The sequence below is a fragment of the Andrena cerasifolii genome, chromosome 14 (genome assembly GCF_050908995.1).
Source record: "Andrena cerasifolii isolate SP2316 chromosome 14, iyAndCera1_principal, whole genome shotgun sequence".
NCBI classification, from domain to species: domain Eukaryota; kingdom Metazoa; phylum Arthropoda; class Insecta; order Hymenoptera; family Andrenidae; genus Andrena; species Andrena cerasifolii.
In genome coordinates, this window is record NC_135131.1 from 8,196,293 (window position 1) to 8,218,386 (window position 22,094).

The 22,094-nt window shown below is 47.0% G+C and overlaps 2 protein-coding genes across 2 annotated transcripts; both read right to left on the bottom strand.

Moving 5' to 3' along the window:
• Window positions 1-7: 7 nt before the first annotated feature.
• Window positions 8-5,620, bottom strand: Nep5 (M13 family metallopeptidase neprilysin 5). Its single transcript, XM_076827366.1, has 17 exons — window positions 5,479-5,620; window positions 4,814-4,886; window positions 4,648-4,739; window positions 4,471-4,524; window positions 4,299-4,356; window positions 3,864-4,054; window positions 3,490-3,727; window positions 3,174-3,426; window positions 2,814-3,090; window positions 2,588-2,743; window positions 2,234-2,469; window positions 2,038-2,147; window positions 1,899-1,957; window positions 1,743-1,791; window positions 1,495-1,681; window positions 1,046-1,222; window positions 8-583 (listed from the first exon to the last, which is right to left on the bottom strand). The coding sequence occupies exons 1-17, from the start codon at window positions 5,489-5,491 to the stop codon at window positions 410-412; spliced, it is 2,397 nt and encodes a 798-aa protein (XP_076683481.1). The 5' UTR covers window positions 5,492-5,620; the 3' UTR covers window positions 8-409.
• Window positions 5,621-8,868: 3,248 nt separating this feature from the next.
• LOC143376266 (uncharacterized) lies at window positions 8,869-11,963 on the bottom strand. Its single transcript, XM_076826394.1, has 3 exons — window positions 11,751-11,963; window positions 11,381-11,446; window positions 8,869-9,526 (listed from the first exon to the last, which is right to left on the bottom strand). The coding sequence occupies exons 1-3, from the start codon at window positions 11,895-11,897 to the stop codon at window positions 9,305-9,307; spliced, it is 435 nt and encodes a 144-aa protein (XP_076682509.1). The 5' UTR covers window positions 11,898-11,963; the 3' UTR covers window positions 8,869-9,304.
• Window positions 11,964-22,094: the final 10,131 nt, after the last annotated feature.

A 22,094-nucleotide genomic window follows, 5' to 3' on the forward strand; every position in this document is an offset into this window, starting at 1 on the left:
TTATTACAAACATTGGACCACTCCGTCACAATCCTGTCAGTATTCAACAATATCCGTTGCACTTCAACGTATCGGCCGTAGGTGTTGTTGCGCGATTGATACGATGAAATTATAATAGAACCAAAACCGCTGTATGCTTAAGGGCCTACCTAGAAATTTTCGAAGAATCGATATCTCGATTTTTATATTTTCTTGAAGCACGACATCTTGAAAATATTCCCCGAAAGTGTCAAGCTAATCCGACCAAAATTGACAAAGTTATACGCGTGTAAGTAGGTGGGTGTTCCTCGGTGTAGCGCTCAAACCCAAAACTTTAAACGCGTTTTTCTCAAATCATGTTCTCAAAGTCGGTGACACATATAACTCAGAAATTAATGAATCGAGCTTCGTTAACCGAAATACCCTATCGTTACCATAGATGACACTTGTTTGGAGGATTCATGTTCGACCCCGCGGGACATTTCCAAGCCTCGCTGAATTCCTTGGAGTTTTTCAAAACTCCCAGAAGCCTCACATGCCCGGGGCAATGGGAATCTTCCAGTATCCATTTCAAAGCCTTCGGCGTGTACGACTCGCACCACAGCTGAAATTAATCGAAGCTATTACTTATTACTATTCATGGACAAGCAGAGAACGAAACATCGATCAACGATAAATCAATAATCCATTGCACACGTAATTCACGAAGACATTGAGCAACGCCATAAATCCGACACCTCGCATGTCGTTCACAAAATCACATCGTGACATTACCGTTCTCAATATTCATAACTGGTTGCTTAATATATTCCGACATTTATTTAACAAGATCCTATGTCCCTGACTGAACTTAAAAATTGCATCACTCCTACTTTGGATCGTATAAATTCACTCCTACAAGCATCTGTCTAAGTGTACCGAATAGGACAAAGAAATCGTCGACAGGATTCAGAATTCCGAAGGGGAATACAATATCACCGATGAAATCGGAAACACCGAATCTCCATCAGCGGGAGCTCGGGATTGAGTAATCGTTGGTGGGAGATGCACGAGATGAGTGCCTTACGTGCGCGAAGCCGAGGAAAACCAGCTGCTCGTGAGTGAGATGAGTGAATCCAGGAAGCAAGGGCTCTTGACCGTGTCTGGCCTTCCATCTTTCGTAAGCGATGACAGCCTCCCTGAGGCCCCCATTATCGGCTATGTTTTCGCCCAGCGTTCGTTCCCCATCGATGTAATCGTCTACCTGTTCAGACATACTCGCGATTAACCTGTCGGCATCCGTGTAAACCGAGATAAGTGATGGTTCGGGCGGAGGGACCCTGGCAAGGTCGAGCTTTGGTGGCACTTAACGCGACAAGAGATGAAGCTGTTGCAACGGCAGGAACGATAAGGAGCGCGATTCTTTGTAAAACTTTCTTGCTATCAAAATTAGATAATCTACCTAATTTAAATTTACAGGTGACAAAGAACAACGCAGTTGAACATTTCGAGTGATTTGTGAATGCATTCACTTGCCTCGACTTCGTAGTAGGTGTTGTAATGCTCTATGAAACACTCGGTCTTCTCCGTATACTCGAAGATGGTTTCGTTGGTCCACCATTGCCTCACGTTCCCGTTGCTGTCGTAGTGCCTGCCACTGTTATCGAATCCATGCGTTAACTCGTGGCCGAGGACGGTGCCGATGGCCCCGTAATTCAGAGCCCTGAAATCGAGAAACGGTTGTAGGCTCACTGAAACCGGACCATTAGGCAAACTGATCTTACTCGAGACCCAGCTCGTAAAACGGGAATTGAAGGATTCCAGCTGGTATAGCTGCATGCGTGTTAGAGAATCAATGAGTAAACCGATTAATACTTATCGAACATTTAAATCGAGGAAATGATTGTTTCGCGTAACTGTTTGTCGAAATTCCTACGTACTTATATGATTGAACTGGTACGTATGAAACGCATTCACATCTGTCGGGTCGGTGGCCCAGCTAAAGAGAGAAACGACAATCACGCAGAGAATAATTCCTGTATGCACACTGTACCATTTATTACAAAACCTGCAACTTACTAGGACAAGTTGTTGTAGTTAATATCGTGGATGCACTCTAGCTCAGTGACAGACATCAAACGAACGATTTGAATCATGTTGTTCAAGTACTCCGACTCCGAGAGGTCTATCTGAAAGCATGCAAGTTCGTTTCATTCGTCAATGGTACATTTAAAAGGGAGACAATTAAGGGAACGATCGACGAAGTGTCTCTTACGCCCTCGTAATACTCGTTAAGTATATCCTCGTGGAAGAGCCAGTCGGGGAAGCCAATCTGTGACTCCATCTTCCTATTCTTCTCCAAGGTCGCCGTTTTTGTCTGCCTGTCCATCCAGTCGGTGCGTGAAACCAGCGAGGCGAAAGCTTCTTTTATGTCGTCCAGCATCTCGAACACCTTCTTGCCCTTGTCTTCTTGGAAGGAAGGCTCGACGAACAACCAGGAGACGGCCATTCCTAAATTACGAGAGAGCATCGAGTTTCGCAACGAAATCCCCAACGACACCGTGCTTCTGGACTCCGTGCAACCTTGATCCTTTAAACGATCGTAGGATCGAGAGGAAGTCTGACTAACCCATCAGCTCGTTCACAGCAGAAGCGCAGAGCAGGGACTTGGTTTCGCCGACCTCCACGCTGGTCACTTCTGTGATGTAGTTGGACCAAATCTTCCTCAAACTCTGGGTTGAATGGGGCACAACGATGTCGACTATCACCCACCAGATATAGGTCTCTGAAACACGAAGCTAGTGGATTACCAAGAAGAAAGGGAACCACTCGCTCCACCTTTCACCCAAGTTCACCTAATTCTTCTTCTTCACTGAGAGCCAAGTAAAGGGCAACGTCCTTCAAATACTCCAGGTCAGCGATCAGCACTTTGTCCTTGCCATTCAGATCCAAAGTGTCGATACCCTTGAAGAGCGACTCGATGAACGGTCGCCAGAGTGGTTTAGGCGTGAGAGACGCATTGACTCCCGTGACGTATTGGTCGGTGAGCTTCTGAAGATTGTCCACCGACATGTAGTCTATGTCTGTTGGCGCCTCGTTCCATATGCTCTGGTTGCTTTCCAGACGGGACAACTTCGGGAATGTAAGGTTTATAATCGGCCAATTACTGCCACCAATTTCTTCAACGAGCCTCATTAGCTGGATGCATCACTTACGTAATAAAATGTGCTGGTCATGTCGTAAAGCGCCTCGACGACTTCCTCTAGCTCTTCCTCTTCGGGGAACGGGGTCTCGACGCTTAAAGAGCAAGAGTCGAGGGTTCCATTATTGAGGATCTGCTTAATGACGTCGCTCATGAACGTCACTTCAGCTTCCTTCAACCTGCTCAAAAGCGTGTCCTCCGATTCGTCCTCCAGCTTCCTGAATCTCGACCTTATCGCGTGCAACCGCCTCTCCAGCTCCTTATCACTGACAAATTAAAGGGACGTTCATTGGATGTAAAACAACACAAAGCAGGTTTCAAGACTATACTTGGGCAACGGGCTGCTGGTGATTGGTGTGTCGATGAGCATGATGTTGTTGCTGGTGTTCCGTGGATCAGGAATAACATCGAAGCCGAAGAAAACGTCCCTTCCCAGAACTTTCTTCACCCTTGCCATCTGCTCGATGTAACCGCTAGTCTTCTTGGTAAATGCCGCAGGAATCATAGGCAGATGGAGATCTTCCAATAATTGGAACAGGGGTGTCAGTCCCAAATCGTCCACCGCGTCTGAAAGAACGACACCGAAGGTCAGCTCTGATTGCTTTGAGCTTCAGCGACGAGGCAACGTCCTAACTATCCGGCACTGAGTGGTTGACAAGTTTCAAGTACACAGAGGAAATTGGTTAAGAAAACACCAACGTACGCACGTCCATGCAGCTGTCGTAAAATATTTTAGCCTGCTTCACCGCCCACGGCGCGTCGCTGTTCGTGACATTTTCCTTCAGGAGCTCCCTGATCTTCCTGAACACTCGCTCCCTGCGTTCCTCGAACCAGGAGTTCGTCAAACTGGTGTCTGGTATCGGGTGCTCGCCGGACCATTTTCCGCAGACGTATCTGGAAAGGTTACAGGTTCGTCGATGGAAAAGTGGGTCGTAGGATAGGTTCAGCGGATATCGTGCGATTTGCATGCGCGGCAAAGCGGGGCACGTATTCTCCTCGCAGCGATAAGAAAATAATCGTGCCGCCGCTGTGATTACAACGAAAGCCGTGGTGTTCACTGATCAAAACATACTTGGCGACCTTGCAACGTGCTATAGACACGGCGTGCCTGATCAATCCGCGGGAAAGGTGTACTCACTGGTAAAAATCGTCGCAGGGATCTACGGACGTGTTCATAGACCCTTTCAAACTAGCAGCTAGACGAACAGAAGTTTCGTAGAAGGTCTCTTAATTGGTTCGCTTAACAGTACTGTGTTAACAGTTACGGGTAAGCTTAATTAGACCCAGCGAAACGTTAACCCTTTACTCACCTATGCGAACGCAGCTCTCAGTTTCACAGAGCTTCATCTGTTTAGTCGTCAGGTCTGCGGAAAGAAATAGATTGCATTCCTGACGTGGCTTCAATGAAGCGACTGAAGCTTTACGCTTTCTTTGCTGCAAGCGGCAGTAATAATGGTAATTGCCGATGAGTGTGCAGAGGTACTTACACAATATAGAAAGTACCAGAGTCACTATAAAGAAGGAAACCGCGAGGACAAGCAGGATGATCACAAGCATATTCGGTCTTCGCCTCTTGAAGCTAAAAACGGGATAGTTTCAATTAGAAAATGGCTAATTGGATACGCGTGTAGGGCTGGAATTCCATGATCTTACTAGGCGTGTCTGGATCTTACAGGCACCAGGTTCGCGTGGCTGCCGATCGTGTAAATCGACTGTGCCTCATCTTCTATGAGAAAGAAAGGAATGGCAGAATCAAAGGAGGGTAGGGAGTATCATCCCTAATAACGAAACAATCATCCTTCGTTGCTATTTAATTTATTCTTCGACCTCCTGCATCTCCTTGGCTGACTCTAAACGAGCCTACTCTACTAGCAAGCTTGGTCCGAAGCATTAAGCCGGGGATCCACCTGGAAGCTAAGCTATGCTATGTTAAGTTTTAAAAAAATTAGCTTTAATAAATCCTTATGGAACCGTTTTCATTAAAAGTTGAGCTGTGCTATGTTTATACCACATCCAAATTTAGCATAGCGCAGCAAAGCTACTAGGTGGATCCCCGGCTATAACTTCCAAGTGAAACCCCGGCTTTTAGAAGAAACAAGTGGAATACAAATATATATACCAAGGTTTTGCACCCTATACGAGCCTATGTGGCAAACTTCCTCGAAGCTTGAACCGCTGTAACTTCAAAGTCTGAAGCGCGACGCGACCACGAGCACGTCAAGTGACAGCGGAGGAGTTGCATAAGGTCGCAGAGGGTCGAAGGTGGTACGCAATATCAGGAAGCGGTGAGTGAAAAGTGTATAAATATAGGTACTCACTGCGCTCGTTCATGCTGAATGGCCCACTGACCGGATCGAACTGACGACACTGAACAACCTCGAGGGACAACGCTGGCTATCCATACGTTCACATTTTCCTGGTCCCTGCCAGTGGTTCTCGTTACTTCGAGCCGCTCGTCAATTTTCACCTGTTCCCCGTCGTTACGTTCACCCCAGCCGCGTGTGTCGCTCCCCATTAGAAGAATAACGCCTCTATGCGAGCTTCTACGCTCGGCTATACCTTCGTGAAGTTTTAATGAACTTCTACCGGCAAGTTGCTGTAGGCCCCGCGAGCATCTTGCATTTAGATTCTATGCATCGCAAACCGTCTTCCTAATTAACGGTGGTATAACGTGGTTACGTACCGTTCCATGAACGTGAACTTGAAGTAAAGACGACGGGATTTCTAGGTGAACGATAGTAGAGTCTTCATTCGGATGCCGGGAATGGAAGCGAGTTAAGAAGATGGACAAGAAGCGACGATAGAAGGGATCAGCAGGCGAGAAAGAAGCTGCTTTAATTGCGCTCCGCGCTTAGATCGTTAGGGTGAAAGTATGAAGTTTCATTTAAAAGGTTAGAAGAAACTGTAAATATTTTTGAAGACAGTCGGGCAAATCGACCCTCGTCGTAATTGACGTACGAAGACTTTATCATTAAAACATGCACTTCCTTGAAAGCCGTGATCGATATCGTTGTCGTTCATGCTTTCAAGAGTTTCCAAGTTCCGCTTCTCGTTCCGGAAACAATACTCGGAATTAGTATGCAGATTGGAATGGAGAACCTATTCGGTGGTGTTACATATGGAACTGAATCATAAACGGAGTTGCGTTTACGTAAATCGAATTTCGCAGAAGTCAGTTACCTGCACTCGTGTTCGCGCGATTGCAATTTGTACTTTAAATAAAACACCGGAATGTGGTTACGTTTAAATATCTTCGATAAAATTTCATAATGCTGCCTGTCGTATCAGACTAATAACTTCTTTACGTCTGCCTCGCATATGCTGCATTAATAAGAGAAAGCGGAGGGCAATGAAAGCAATTAATTATTCCATAAAATGGACAGCTATATTTTCTAATATTATACCGCGCACCTTTATGTACGCGCTGGAAAAAGAAATTAGGTTGCCCGTGATCGATTAAAACGCGCAAAACGCTGCTTCAGTGATCAATATTCTTATCATGCGAATAGCTGGCAGAGTAAATAACATAATCGATGTCTCGCGCGGAAGTGACATTGTGCCATCACATGTCAGACCGGCGGACGTCACTTCGCGTCGTTGAACCCTGCGTGAAACGTCCTAAATTAAACAATGTATCCTACGAAAATTGATTTATCAATCAAGATATCTCTTATAATCACTTTATTAAGAGACTCGTTTCTTCTGGTCACATTTTCAAATCATATATTCCTGCGCGCACTTTCAAATTACCCGCAGGCAGCGAATTCACGAGTACACTTTCGGTCTTTCGAGCAGCATTTGCAGCAATTGGAGGGCATCCAGGTGGTTAGCGAAGAAATCGCTGGCAAGATTTGCGCTCAATCATAATCAAGCAGAACGCCAGAGGGAATCGCTGGAGGCGATCTGTCCGAGCACTGGAACTCTCTGCAACGTTTCCCCTCTCGATTTCATACCCTGTATTGAACGGCACCTGACACACCCGTTAATTATAATCAGCTATTCAGCGAAGTCGCCGCGTGACCAAGGGAGACATTCCCTAAGCCCCCGATCTTTCAAATGCGAATCAACGGTACACGATAATCCATCAACGAATGCACGAGCAGCAGCTGGAAATGAAAATCGGACAATAGGATCTCTCCAACGGACTGCCCGCGTTAATTGGTTCTGCGTGCTCAATTGCGTAAGGATCATTGGAATTCACGCTTAATGTAATTAGACGCGCGCTCTGGCCCTTCCGTAATGTTCGAAGCGTTTTGTCCGCGCTCTCTCCGCCGCGCAAAACGACCAGCGAGAACTTCCCGCACAATTTATTATGCGAGAATACGAGTGTCAAGTTGATTATGCAACCAAGTGAAACGCAAGGTAGAACGGTAATCGATGTATCTCATAGAAGAAACGTGCCATCAGCCGAACGCCAAGCGATTATATCATTTCCCGATTTTTATACGCGATAAAATTCTTGCCTGCACTCGGACGATGACTGATAGGAACTCGATTGGGAGGCAATTAAATTAAATTCATCATATATTACGCGATGCAGGCCAAATGCTTAAGTGATTTCGTTGAACCCCAAACTGACTCATTCCGCTGTTCTGTGTGACCGTTTCCCTTGTCGTTTTTCCTATGATATCCGTGTCAGACGATTTACGAATCATACCGCTTTCTCGTTGCACAATTCTTACGACGTAACCTTCTCAGCGTTCCTTTTTTTTTCAAACAACTGCAGCCGTAAAGATGGTTGCAAAATGGAAACTTCGTTAATGCTACGTAGTAAGACCGATGGCATAATCCTGACTGCTTCCGCGAGGCTCGCGTGTTTAATGAAGAGATGCGAAGGAAGGTAATTCAGGGAAACTCACGTTCCATCGAGCGTTCCAAGTTCAAAATGGGTGAAGCGTTTTTTAAATCAACAGATTTCTCGAATGCCTGCGAAATTTCTCCCCGTTTCAGGCTCTGCACCTTTTGACACTTGGAATTAAGCTGCACCATAGTCTCCCGAGTATATAAATTTCCAAATTCTGTGCGATCTAAGGCTTTTGTGGGAAGAAGCGAAATCGATGTGTTTTTCTCGCAACGCGAAGCTCTGTGGAAACGATGGCAGGGGTTGAACGTTTCTGTTTGCGCCATCGGTTACCCTGGCGACATTGGATTGATTCGTATCGTAGGACTTCCGTTTCGCACGCGCTGGGAGTGTACGCGAGTGCTTGTCAATTTGCACAGAGCTTTATGAGAACAGAGAAGATTTTGATCACCTAACAAAATCGCTAGGTCCAAGCAACGCTTTAAGTGGATCCTCGACAAACGTCTACCTTAATCTACAATCGCCGGAACGCGATCGGAGGAGCGAGGGCTGAGAGACGCAAAGTAATCACACGTTCTTTGTTTATCACAAGACATAAAAATTAACTTTTATTAGAAAATAAATAAAAGTGTTGTTGCAGAAGTAATGGTAGCGGGAGGGGTAGTAGGCGGAAAGAAGGAAAGAGAATATACAATGAAGGCTCCGATGTCGTGGTGTCCTCTTCGATATCACATGCCGCACAAGAATTTCAAACGCGTAACCAAACGGGGTAGCTGGGGTTCTACGAGTGGGACAGAGGGGTGGTGAGATTGTAAAGAAGTCGCTGCGCCCACGCGAGGGTGTGTGGCGCGTGGCTGCTCTATTAAGAACGAAAGAACATAAGTAGACATTATTTTTTTCTTAAAAAAAAAAAAGATTGGCTGCCTGGTCTGAGGTCTTCGGGTGGTCCAGAACGCTCGCCGATCCCGAGGCTGTCGATGTTGACGATCTTCAGACTCCTCAAGACTTCGCGCCCATCGTCCAACGCTCCTTTTAGCTGGATAATACTGATTTGCCCTTCCGACTCTCCTTTCCCCGGACGAATTCCGTTTGATTCGAGGATAGAGAGGTCCGCGCTCCCTTGGGGGACGAAGGACACGAGGCCTGGCCGAGCTGGCACCTGACGACGCGGACGCTTCAGAAGTGTATATCGTCTCGGGCTTCTTTCCCGCCAAGAGAATTTCGATGATTGGCCGTGGTTATCGTTGTGTATCGTAAGGCGTCGCTACGTGAAGCACCTCAGGACGGCTCGCCCAGGATGGATCACCCTGGACCAGCGAGTTCAGATGGTGCGGTGCGGAACCTTAATCCCAGGGCTGGTGGACGGGAGCCTTGACGACCTTGAGCACCGGCTCGACGTACTCCTCGACGGCGATCAGGTGCGGCTTGACGATCGCAGGGCTGTGGTACGGTATTCTATTGACGTGGCCCTGGGGAACCTTGATGTTCAGGGGCTGGGGATGTAGGGGCGGGATCGGCTGCTGCTGGGGGACCTGGATCGCGTGCACCACTTGCGGAGCGTGTACCTAGAGGAATCATTTGAAACGTCAGTACCCCTATCGTTCCGCGAGCTCGGGAGTGCGATGTAAAAAAAAGGAACTGCGTGAATGTGTCTCTATGGGTGGGTGATGAATTCGCCTGTTGTCCGTGACTTTTATGTTTACGTGAAACTTCAGTAGCCACTTTCACACGATTATGTGTTCTGTCGGGAGGCTATGGCAAAGGTTTCTTTACCTGATCGTGTTTCCTATAGAAAGTTCCTCGTTCGGTAGGGAAATGGTATCGGCGCTGGGAGCTGCGAATGCTCAAGGGACACCGTAACCGATTTCTAAATTGATTAAGCGATACTGTGGGAAACGTGGAAATCGTTGTATAACAAGCGAGAAGTAGAGCAACTCGTTACGGGGCGTAATTGCACGAGGGATCCGAGTCGCTGGCAGGCTAGTCAGCCGCAGTTTCGTCAGTAGGTTCGTAGGTCCTCGAACTGATCAGGGATTTAATTAGACGATGAATCAGGGTTCGATTCCGTCCCCTGATCGGCTGGAAAGTTGCGTTACGCGGCTGGTAGCCAGCGGTTCTGCATTACACGACCCATTAATCATGGGAAATGAGGAGGTACCTGCGACGCTGTAGTTAGGGAAATCACCGGCGGTGGACAATAACGATGACGGAAGACAGCAGGCTGAAGAGATTTCGAGGAACAGGGAACAGAGTGTCGTCAGTGAGGCTGATCGGAAACTCCTAACTTTCTACAATTTTAGTACACCTGCAGGTACCTCGCTGCGAAAGTCTGAGGGCTCTCAGGAGCAGAGAATTGGGATTAGTGGGCAGTGTGCTGCTCGTCGTTGGCAAGTTGGTAGCCCGCGACGCCTACGGTGTTAGAGATTCAGTGTACCAAGAGAGGATGAAGGAAGATCGATGACGTTTCTGTCGTGTCTGTCGTTACCTGATGGAATCGCCCTCGAATCGTCTTTGTCATTACCTGAGGCACTGCCACCTTCACGTAGGAAGGTGCAGCGACCTTGACGTACGAAGGTTGTGCAGCTACCTTGACGTACGCAGGTGCTTGCCAAGGTGCAGGTGCTTGCCAAGGTGCAGCTGCCTGCCAAGGTTCAGGCGCTGGCCACGGTTGCGAAACCTAAGCGTTTCAAAATCACCATTTCGTTTGAGTGCGATCGGTTTCTCGGGAACACCGAGCTAGATGGCTTTGGTTACGTTTTGGTTACTGGCCGCCGAGTGTGTCCAGTCACTCGGCTGTCGAGGAACGCGGAGAACAGCGAGAGACAAGATTTTCTGGAGGATCGAACGATGAACCAGAAGAAGAGTAGAACGTTAGACGATTATGGGAGAGACTATCGAAAGGTCTCCCTTCTCGTTGAATTCCCTGCAGCCCAAGCTCTGTCGGGTGAGACATGGGCGTCGAGGAGTCACGACTGAATTAATGAGTAATTAATTGAAGAACAGAGAACGTCGCCGCAAGCAGTTGTTAATAAATGAGTGAGCCGAGAAAATCGGAGCTACTGCAGCGGGTTCCCTGCAGCGCTGCTTCGACAATGTTACTTTGACGCTAGACTCCCAAAGGCAGAGCGCCTGGAAGTTCTCGAGGTGCTGCGAGGAAAGATGAAAGCACCTATCAGAAGAACGTGACACGAGACAGCGAAGAAACAATTTACGCTGTAACGTAGCGAGACAACGGTGGAGGCAGACTTCCGTTACGCTGAATGTAGGAAATTATTAGAAGGTTGTTACGCAACATGCAATGGTTAACTGAAATTTCTAATGGTAATAGAAACGGTACGAAAGACTACGCGTAGACTCGCAATTTACCGGAGATCGCAATCGAGCCGCGGAATTTTCCGAAACCCGTGCTTTTCACTTACCGGCGCAGCCCACGGGATCACTCCGGGGTAGGCACTGGCGGCGGCCACCACGGCGAACAGAACAATCTGCAATTGCACAAAGACAATTTACCATTTCCCCGTAGCTCATACGAAAATATTAAAAACACTCCTCGAACAATCTCGAACTAATCAACGACTACAATTCTCCTTAGTGTTCCCTTAGTACCGCGAATGAAAAACAACAACAACAAAAAATACCAAAGATATAGCAACGTTTCTGTCTCGACGACTAAAAAATATTCTCGTTAAAAGATTTCCTCTCGGGGAGCAAGTCTGAGACCCACGGTCTCGTGACTGAGCCTGAACGCTCAAGAGCGAACGACTCGCTCGTAACAGGTTGGAGACTTACGACGAACTTCATTGTAGGCGATTTTTCTTGTGCTGTACACGGGAAAACACTACGTATCTGAGGGGCGACGCGGTATGCTTTTATAGCGGTGCCCTGCCCAGGCCCAGGGAGCCAAGATGAGGCGGGGGCACAACGATTGCATTGCATACGGACCCCTTTCACCAATAGCGTTCGACCCTTTCGGACCCCTTATTCGGCGCTCGGCTGACCGCAGAGAACAGCTCCGCTTCCGGCAACCAGCACTGCACCCTCGAAAAACGAAAATCCTGGCCCGGGGGGACCTCTTCACCGAGGGAAAACGATCGTCGCAGATTGACCTGGTTCCATAGCCGCTACGTAGAAGTTGCGTTCGTCGATCTAGAAAAACGCCCAGAGATTACAGCGGGCGAAAAATTCATCGACGATTCCGCGCGTGTACCTTTCGCTTGAATAATTACTTCGTTACTCTCTCGTGCTCTGTTTCTTTTTTTTTTTTCTTTCTATCGGTTAATTGGAGAATATTATTCCACACGTTTGACTCGAAAAGACCGTTGCGTAAGCTGGGTAAAAAATTGATCGGTCTTCCTGCGTGGTTTCTACGCGTGCACGGTGAAGGGGATATTCGTAAAGGGGAAGATACATTTGCCCGCGATTAGTCCGCATTAGGCCCAGCCGGATTTTTGCCCGGCGTCATTGTTTCTCTCGCGTCCGTTCAATTACAATCTGCTGCGTCGATCATCCCGGCGCAGCAATAAGAAACGAAATTGCACAACGGAAAATGAAGCGCGACTTCCGGCTGTATTGACGTAACGCTTATCGCAGCGATGTTTCGCCGGGTATTTTGTGAAATTTCCCGGCGAGATCTCGCCTTTTCCACCGCATGGTAATTTTCCCCCGTTCGCCTCGCCCCGACGTGCTCCGTTACCTTCCTCGACCATGCCAGCTTGTCTTCGATATCTATCATTGCTGTTCGCAATCCGTGATCCACCGTAATTGACCCTGCTCCTCCGATCGAATCTCTCTCTTCCATCGCCGCCGCTCGGTTGCGCAAGCTTCGCTAAAATCCAATTTTACTGCTCGCGGCAAGAAATTCGTGCCAACGCGCCGGCAGCTAAAACGTATCACCGCGGGCGGCAAAAAGCCGTCGAGGTGCCCTACCGTTTTATTGTTCCCGGTTCGCAGCCGAGCATTCTGCCAACGTGAAATTAGAACGTGCCACGTTTTTCTCGGACGCCAGCACGCCGGATTTAATTCGGCCGGGAAAAAGGGCGCCGAATCGTTCCGTTTCCCAATGCGGCCAGATAGGACGCACTCGGTCACCATAATTCCGTCCCGTACGCATCTTAACGGGAGGACATGGCGCAAAACGGGATGCCGCAACGTTTTGCAGCGCATGAAATGATCGGTGGAAAAGGGGAAATTGATCTCTCGGGCTGATTACGTTAGTTCGAAAGGAAGTTGTAGCACGGATTCTATCCGGGGAGCTCTCGAAGTGGTTTTTTGGAAGAACGGTTCTATGGAATAAAGGCTGAATCGTTTGGGAGCAGTGGGGCACTCAGGATTTAATCTTTAGGGGAGCCGAGTTGAAGGGATAGAAATATATTTAATACAAATTTAATAAAATTCAGTAAATGATTGGAAGAATTTATTTGGAGAGTAAAATACAGTCTCCTTTTCTTTTCGCAAAGCCAAGGCTCCTCGGCTCCCCCTCTGGGTGCACCTTTGCTTGGGAGAATATCCTTCCAGCGCCGAGTCTCGTTAAAAGAAATATTATGCAACTGCCAGGGGAAAAGAGTTTCTGTGCGACCGACGCGGGTGCATTTCAGTTAGAATTTTCATCTCTCCCACCCTATTTAGATCAATTATCCAGCGGGTCTCGCTAATAGGCAGGGTTTTACGACTCGCCAATTTCGTAAGCGCTGTAAACGCTAGATCGCTGTAACCTAACGAGCCGACGCGCTGCGAGCAGTAGGTAAATGCAGCTAATTCTGGGTCGTGGGTTTGCATTGTTCAGATTCGCATAAAACGGGCTGAATTTTTAATTATAACTTCGTGCTACGTTAAAACGAAGCGCTCGGCGATCGATTGATCGTTCGATAGCCGTGCTCCTGGAAACCGCTATGAAAAACTGTCGAAGCCGCGGCAAATGGGACAAAAGGATTTCACGGAATCAATTCGCGCCACTTGTTGCGCAATTGATTTTTGTCACGTCGCCGATTACGACGGTGCTATCGACACCTACTCTCCAGACAGAAAGTAGAAACGAATACAGGCGGATTTCTCAGTCTCTCGGTTAAGGGGATGAAGTAACGTCTACGGTTCGTCGAAAAACTCGCCCCTAAGGACAGGCAGGCTCTCCTACGTGATCTTCAGAGACGAAGGTTGCTGCGATTCGCGAAGTTTCCACCTTGGCACGGTTTCCCTAAGGCGACTTTTCCCGCTACCTTTGGCCTGCTAGATCTCCTTTTCGAGAGAACTGGCCGCCCTTTACATGGGCGTGCAAGTTGGCCAATCTTTCCAACGGCAGGGGAACGCTTTGACCCGCTGGTCCGCCGACGGTTCAAACAAAACGCCGTGCGTGCCGGGCGATTATATTTCAGAACTGATTATCTAACGTTAAACGCGAACGCTCGCTTTTTAGAAGGAAGAAAGTTCTCTTCGGGAAAAAGCCAGACGGAATGGTTCGATCTGCACGGCAATTATTGCGTTTCCCGCGGAGTAATAATAGCATTCCTCTGTGTTTCGCAGGGAACAAGTCATGTCTTCATTAGGAGTGATTCAGGTTTCTCGGGCCTTAATCAACGGTGACTCAGATCGGTGTGAAATTTAAATCTGACTGTTCGATCCAGTGTTAATCGCGGAATTACAATGACCAACGTGAGAATGGTCAGCAGCTGATTTCATTAGGCGAGCAAAGAGGAATTGGTGTAGAATTGCTGCAAACTCCTGAAATCGGACAAGAGTCCGGCACTGTTCGAATAAATTTTTATTTTATTCGAGAATAACCTCGTTTTACTCGAATAATGGCCAACTCTGAACTGGACCCGCCGACGCTCAACTAGCGTAATTACACCTTGTTAGTCAGGCGATTTACTACGTAATCCGCGTTTCAGCAACACCTGTTACAGATGCTGCGTTTCTACCATTCCATGTTGGGCCTGGCTTCCCAGGGAACCACCTTTGTTTCCGCGAATGGCAGGGAAACCGAGGGGATTTTTCGTGCGAATCTGCCCGGTTCTCCTCCGTCGGCCTTCTCCGGGTGCACTCCTTTATTTTTTTTTTCTTTTCAACACTGATTAGCAAATTATGCGGGAATGGCCGACTGCCTTGCCAGTCGCCACACGGCGCTTTGCGCAATCCCGGCCTGTTGCGCTCGTTGTTTCTGGACGTGAACCGCGCCGGGACGGAAAGACAACCCCGCGCGGATCTCGGCGGGCTCGCCGGAGTGCTTGCAAAATCTCGAAAGTCCAGCAGTCCTAGTCGTCCGTTGTAACAACGCTCTGCCACGGCCTGGATTAAAAATGTAACTTTCGTCCGCCGGTTTACGCTTCCGTGGCGATCATTTTGCAAGCGTGGCAGTCCTCCTATTGGCACCTCCTCCCTCTCCCCCGATTTTAGGCAATTAACTCGGTAATATCGCGGAATTCTTTCCTGATTGCGCATCGTAGGTTCCGAATGCAATTTACAGTTGAGTAATAAAGAGACCCCGGTCACTGTTCCGCTGAAAAGCGATTGTAATCTTCGCTGGAGCATGAAATCGTAATTTAATTTCACGTACGATCGTGCCCCACATCGATCACGATATTCCACGCCAAGAATTATGCCAATTCCGGTAATAAACTGCTCGCTCAATGGTCCGAAACATCGCTACCTTCCACGTCCTGCGGTGGCGCACTCGGATTTAATTTTCGTTTCTTTTTACAAAGCTCTTGAATTACTTCAGTCGCGGCTACATTGATCCTCTTTTTCCTTTTTCTTTGAGGGGTGCCAGGGCCTCTTGGCCCCCTCTGAGTGTGCCACTGATGTCCTGATTCTACCCCAGACGCGAGTTAAGGATGTATCGGACCTATCTTCAAAATGGTACCAAGTTGATGAAAATTTGAGAGATTGGTCTCTTTAATCTTCTTGGTGTACTCCAAAAATCTTAAAGGAATTCACCAAACGGCTGCTGAATTAAAACGATTTTAATTTCCACTGATTTTACACGTTCTCTTATGGAAAGAGACGATCTTGACAGATAAAACAGCTGAAAAAATGTTGAAGAAATGGTACCAAAGTTTTCAAATTTTTTGTACATGTAGTATATGGATAGATGAAAATATCTGCCAAGTTTCAATTCTTTTCACTGGACAGTTTTAAAGAAATAAATTGTAGAGGAATTTGTGAATTCAGGACATTTTCACTGCCAAAAGTTTAGCAAATGATGCTTGAAAAAGCATTTGTAATGTGAAAGATACCTTTCTAGGAGTAAAAATAAGACTCCAACTGTCGTCCGAGTTCCTCACATCTAGATTTACTATGCGTAAGACGTAGCTATTCAAGTATTTCAATTTTCATATACTTTTGTCTAAAAACGTCCGACACATCCTCAACTATTTCACTGATGCATATGAAATATCTATTGCATCAAGGAAGCATGTTTAAAATTAGCTGCATTGTGCCATTCGTGAGCGGACAGAGTAGCGTTAAAAATCAATCTGCTGCCGACGCAATTCGATTTGAATTCAGTTCAATCGCTTGCTAATGAGCCGGGATAGCGTAACATGATTGCCAGCGCGATTACCATTCATTAGCGGTTCTCCTTATACAGCCTCAGAGTCTTCCAGAATCTTGAAATCTTACAGAAACCGGCTGGATGCTCGCTCTTGTCCTATGAAACGGCTTTTGGAGAGACACAGCCCATACCAAATGCAGGATCGTCGAAAAGACACATCCACCGTTGCGTCGAACTACGCGTTCGAAAGAAATTCACGCTCCGGCGAGCGAGCAGAAACTCGAAACGCGCCGCGAGTTTCCCATGGGCGAGGAGAAAAATGATCCAACTTTGTGATTACCGTCTAATTTAACTCTGCGCCGTCGAGGAAGCTCCGCGTTCAACGGATTGGGTAATCCGTTTGCCCAGATAAAATCGCTGGACTGGCGCGTTTCAGAGCCACGGCGAGAATTAAAGCGAGAACAGAAATCTCGGACGGTCATCCAGATCAGATCTGCCGAACAGGGAACTCGCGAGTGCTTATCAATCTTCGCGGTTTAACCTGGGATTTGTAAAACAGATAGCACCGTCGCGCCCTAGTTCCTCCTGCCAATCATAGAATTCGCGAGCGATTCTCTTCCGCGAGTTTAATCGCTCACTCTTCGCGCGTTCAATTATGTAGAAATTGCTCGGCATAGTGGCGATCGTCAAGGTTCCTTGCTGAAGTATCCGAGGAAACGTTTTCCTCCCTTTCTAAGGTGGTACTTGAAGGCAAAATTGAAGTTGCAGGTGAACGCACAGCAAGCTCGAGAAGTAAACATTGTAACAGGTAGGGGAGATAGGGGTAGGTCGATACAGACGAATTATCTCGACACCGTATACATGTAGCTCCATTTCAGAGAGATTTGTGAAGATTGTTGTTCAATTCTTTACTACGATCCAGCGTACGTCTGCGTACCCTGACGTTAACAATAATTTTTTTAACCGTTTTTGTTTATATAGAGAAAAAGTAAATAGTTGTCTTCGCTTTCCAATCAGTCTTGAGACGGTATAGAGAATTTTATAACATTTATCCATTCATTTTGTATGTATTTTCTCAAGTTTTCAATTACTATATTTTAAAGAGGAAGGACCAAAGTATATTTCGGCATATTTGTTATTAAGTAATTAATGCAAACAGAAGTGAGAAAAAAAATTGAAAACTGAATAATGTATCAACTAGCCCCGGTCTCCCCTACTGTTACACCTACCACTCATTTCCGTTGCCACTTATACCGCGTACTATAGTAATTAATGCTAATAAGCCAATTTAGGGGGCGTTTAATTAACGACGGCGAACGTACGGTCGCTTAAATCGACCGCGTGCTTTTCCTTCAGTGGGACATGGATATTATACCGGTCACGGCGCAAAAATTGCAATCGGGTATCCCTGAAGCGATGCGAATTGAAGCTGTCAACACCCCCTGCGCGGGAAACTGTCAGCTCTATCGCGAGGCGGTTGGCGAAACCTTTGATTACTGCAAAATCTGACACGCTCCGATCATCTATGAATAACGCAATTACACGGAGCGGCAATGCTCGACTTTTTACTCTGCAGATCTGACGTTCTCACAGATCACTGGGAGAGATGAATCATAGCATGGCGCACTGTAGTCATTCGCACCCCCGGAGGCGTGAAATATCAATTATCCCGGAACTTCTTGCCCGAAGTGAAGGCTCCTGAATTCCCCAGCAATAATTGGGAAGGTCTGGCGAAACTATGCGCCGATTTATCGCCTTTCAATAGTTTCAATCAGCATTCTAGCAAATTTGCATGTTACGTTAAAGCTTGCAGCGCCTAAATCACTTAAATCCTATCCTTATTTATCGCATAGAAATCGATCTGCATGGATGAAAACGAGCACCTTTAACGAGCAATTAAATGGCTGCATAATAGGCGAGGGAACGTGATCTAAATCAGTGGTGAGCAGCCTTTGGTCCGAAGTGGGCCACAAGTGGAAATTTACTACTCTATGCGGGCCGCAATATTAAATACGTAAATATACTAATCAAAGAATTTCAATTTATGGGATGGATTTGTCATTTCTGGCATTGATTTACAATAAAACTTTTTTTTTAAATTTGATTTACTGTTTATTAGTAATATATACACAGTAATATGTACCTACCTACATATTATAATATAAACAGGTATATGTACGTATATTTTTCTAATTAAATGAAATTAAATTACTATTTACTTAATGAGGTACTTGCTTCCGTTTCTCATAAACGAGCTTCTCAATATTGAGTGCGATATTCGAAACTGCTACGCTAATACAATTATTTAATCGTTCGTCAGCGAGTAGATTACGACGATCACTTTTTAAAATTTTCATTCTCGAGAATAGCTGCTCACACGCAAATTATAATTATACAACATTAGAAAGGGATATTATCCTATTTTTTGGCGCAAAATTCATTCTGATATCTTTTCAAGTTCAAAAGATATAAGGAAATTTTCAGACGGGCCGCAGGTCAGCGGCTGGCGGGCCAAATGCGGCCCGCGGGCCGCTGGTTGCTCGTCGCTGAACTAAATAACGTTTCATACATTTTAAACATGTTGCATTTAACTGCGCCTTCAAATATAGAAGCCGCGGTGTCCATGAAATCTACTATGCGCAACGCTCCTTTCATTCATCTCGACTTTTTTAGATCGCAGGATGATCATTATGTCGTAAATCGTCCTGGCACGGTCCATACGTGACGCTAGGAGCAGTTCGAAGGATCGTAAGGCTAAACGTCGAAGCCAGGCCGTTTCCAATACATTCCTCGCGCAGTTTTCTGCCCGGCGGGTTGCTGAATTTGTCCTCGCGAACCTAGATCGTGCCCGATCGACGAATGGCAGAATGTGATTTCTTGTTCCTCCGGCGGTCGCGTTTCTTGACGTTCGCCAACTGGACATTGCCGGAGGGGTAACGTAACGGGTGACCTGGCAATCGGAACCACCTTCTGGGCTTTTGTACAGAACACAGTGGAATGACCAGGGTTTACAAAGAAATCGACGAAGGCGAACAAAGTGGCAGCATGAATGACTCGCGTTGTGCAAATTTTCGAAATTTCACTACGTCAATTCCACGTCTACAAGACCAGTGACGGATTTTGAGATTTGGCGAGTCGAGGCCAACAAACATCTGCCGCCGTGTTTGTGAAATATCATCAAATATTTGAATTTAAAAGAGTCCAGACAAGTTCAAAATTAATTCAATATGGAAACTCACGTATGAGTCATTGCTAATTCGTTATATGAAAAAAAAAGTGAATGGCTTTTATAGATGTGTCAAGCCTCTGTATTTAAACCTTTTCCAACTTGTTTCGCTCAAAATCTGCCACTCCCCAAAATTTGTCGCATCCCTGAATTTGCCACTCCCCAAAATTGGATGCACCACAAAAGTTCCCATTCCCCAGTCGAGAATTTAAGAATTCAATATATCTTACATATGAGAAATAATGGGAAAGAAGTGAATTGTTTTTCACGTTGTCTCAAGGGGTCCTCAAGTTACGTAAGACTTTCTGGGGGAGAGGAGGTCCCGAATTTCTTACGCTTTCGTACAAGGAGGAAGAGGGAGTCACGTAATATACTTTCAGCCTAATTTTCAACACGAGTAGCCTAAAAACGATGTTTCGTCGCTATCACGAAACCAAGTTAAATGAATTATGTAACCCTGTAAAAGAATTTCAATAACTGAAAAAATGCAATGTAAAAAATATTACGTAAGGAAGGCGAGGGATGGAATATAAAATCTTACGAATTCTTATAGGTACTTGGAGAGGGAGGTGGTAATAAATCGCCAAAATCACCCTTACGTAATTTAAGGACTGCCCTAAGCCTCTGTATTTAAACATTTTCCATTTTCATTCGCCCGAAATCGTCTGCCCTAGGCCTACTTACCTTATGTCCAAATCCACCCCTGTACAGGGCATACAGGTGTTTTCGAATTAAAAAGGAGAAAGGAACGGAATTCTTGCTCATGCGCAATGATAAAAGAAACAACGTTGCATTCTAACTGCGGGTAGTGTGAATTAAACCTGCCCGAAGTCTTTTCCAGAACGCTACTCGCCAATGAATCAAATTTGCGAAACCTGGCGTGTATCAGCGACATAAAAAAAAATAGCATCGTTACCCAGCTCGACTTGCAACATTACAGAGCGCGGTTCGAGGAATAGCAAAATGCGATTCCTAATTCTTCTGCATTCCTGGCCGCTGGCACTGAACGGTGCCTCAGGGACCACGTACCGGGTGATTCGACAGTTAGTCGCGGGTGTTCCGCCGAAGATCGAGTTGCAAAGAGGACCATTGAAATCGTAGAAGCTTCTCCATCGAGTCACGCGATGACAAACGATCCAGATCATCCCCAGAACGATGCAAAACTAGCCCCAAGAGGGAAGCAAAGCGAATTGAACGTAGACGACACCTCGCCACCGCGAAATTAAGCTCGGCGCGTAGATTCTGGTCGTTCTCCGTGTCCACCGCGAGCCAACTGCTCCAGATTCGCGGTCCCAAGGATGGCGATTGCAACAAACCCGCGGTGGATGCCCGAGGGCAGCACGGATTCCCATATCTGCGAGCACCGTGCACGCCAACGAGCTTAGAAAGTAAAGTTCCAGGCGACGGGGCTACGCCTCCGGCTGCTGGCCGCTTAATTATTTAATTATATACCAGCCACGGTGGCGGGAACCGGGTTGCGGGACAGGGGAGCTCGAGCAACCCCTCTCGTACAGCCAGATCGAACCTCCACTCTCTTCTCCGGAGACGATCATTGCTCACCAACGAGAAGGGTGTTTCCGAATGGAGACTGATCCGCGTCAGTAATTTTCTGACCTGATCCCACAGCTACCTAAGTGGCAGCATCGGTGGCATCGGTGACTCATAGCGGGGAACGGCGTGAATCCACAGAATCGTGTTATTAGCAGAAAGATAGAGGTCAAGTTGATCTCGTCGCTTCCTGCTCATCCCCACGGCACTTTATTAATTGAAGGAGCCTGCCGTCAGCTGCTAGGAGGAACGAGGGGCATTGGTGGAACTGGTACAGCATTATCTCATCTGGTCGCAGCAGAGCCCCGGGCAGTGACTTTGAGAACGACAGATATGGAATGGACGCGTCTTGCGAGCTTCAGCGCGCGACGTAGTTGGTCGAATGCCGTTCCCGTACAGTGCCGTTCACTCCGCGCTATCAGCGCTCATTGTTACCGCCACTTGAACTGGAAAATAAATAGCCAGGCCTGCCGCGCGTTAACGTTTCCCTTGATTTACAGTCGACATCGTTCTCCAAAGTCTTTCCCCCGATAACGCTCTGCCCGCTGCCCCCGGGGGGGCTGCCGAAGCGAAGCCTCGGTCGTTTCAAGGCGATGCGCCTATTCGGAGCTGACGGTCGCGTCGGACACCTTTGTGCGTGACGATAAACCAGCCAGAACCGGATGACTCAATGCGCTGGAGTACCGAAGCCTTCTTACTCCCGATGATAATTTCGCAGCGACCGCGTTACGAAATAATGATAAACCGGTGTAAGGTGAAGATCTGCACGCGATCCTAATCAAGATTCGCGCGCGCGCCAACGTAATACGCGGGCTCGAGTAAAATACCCCCCATTTTCCGCGGAAGCTCGTCCATCAAGCGACCACGAAATCTATCG

Excerpts from the sequence above, each read along its gene's own strand:
- LOC143376266 (XM_076826394.1), bottom strand. The coding sequence starts at position 11,897 with ATGCAATGCAATCGTTGTGCCCCCGCCTCATCTTGGCTCCCTGGGCCT. Across the intron at positions 11,447-11,750 it reads CGCCTACAATGAAGTTCGTC|ATTGTTCTGTTCGCCGTGGT; the intron begins GTAAGTCTCCAA and ends GTGCAATTGCAG. Across the intron at positions 9,527-11,380 it reads TGATCCCGTGGGCTGCGCCG|GTACACGCTCCGCAAGTGGT; the intron begins GTAAGTGAAAAG and ends TGATTCCTCTAG.
- Nep5 (XM_076827366.1), bottom strand. Across the intron at positions 4,525-4,647 it reads TCTGGTACTTTCTATATTGT|ACCTGACGACTAAACAGATG; the intron begins GTAAGTACCTCT and ends TTCTTTCCGCAG. Across the intron at positions 2,744-2,813 it reads CAGTGAAGAAGAAGAATTAG|AGACCTATATCTGGTGGGTG; the intron begins GTGAACTTGGGT and ends TTCGTGTTTCAG.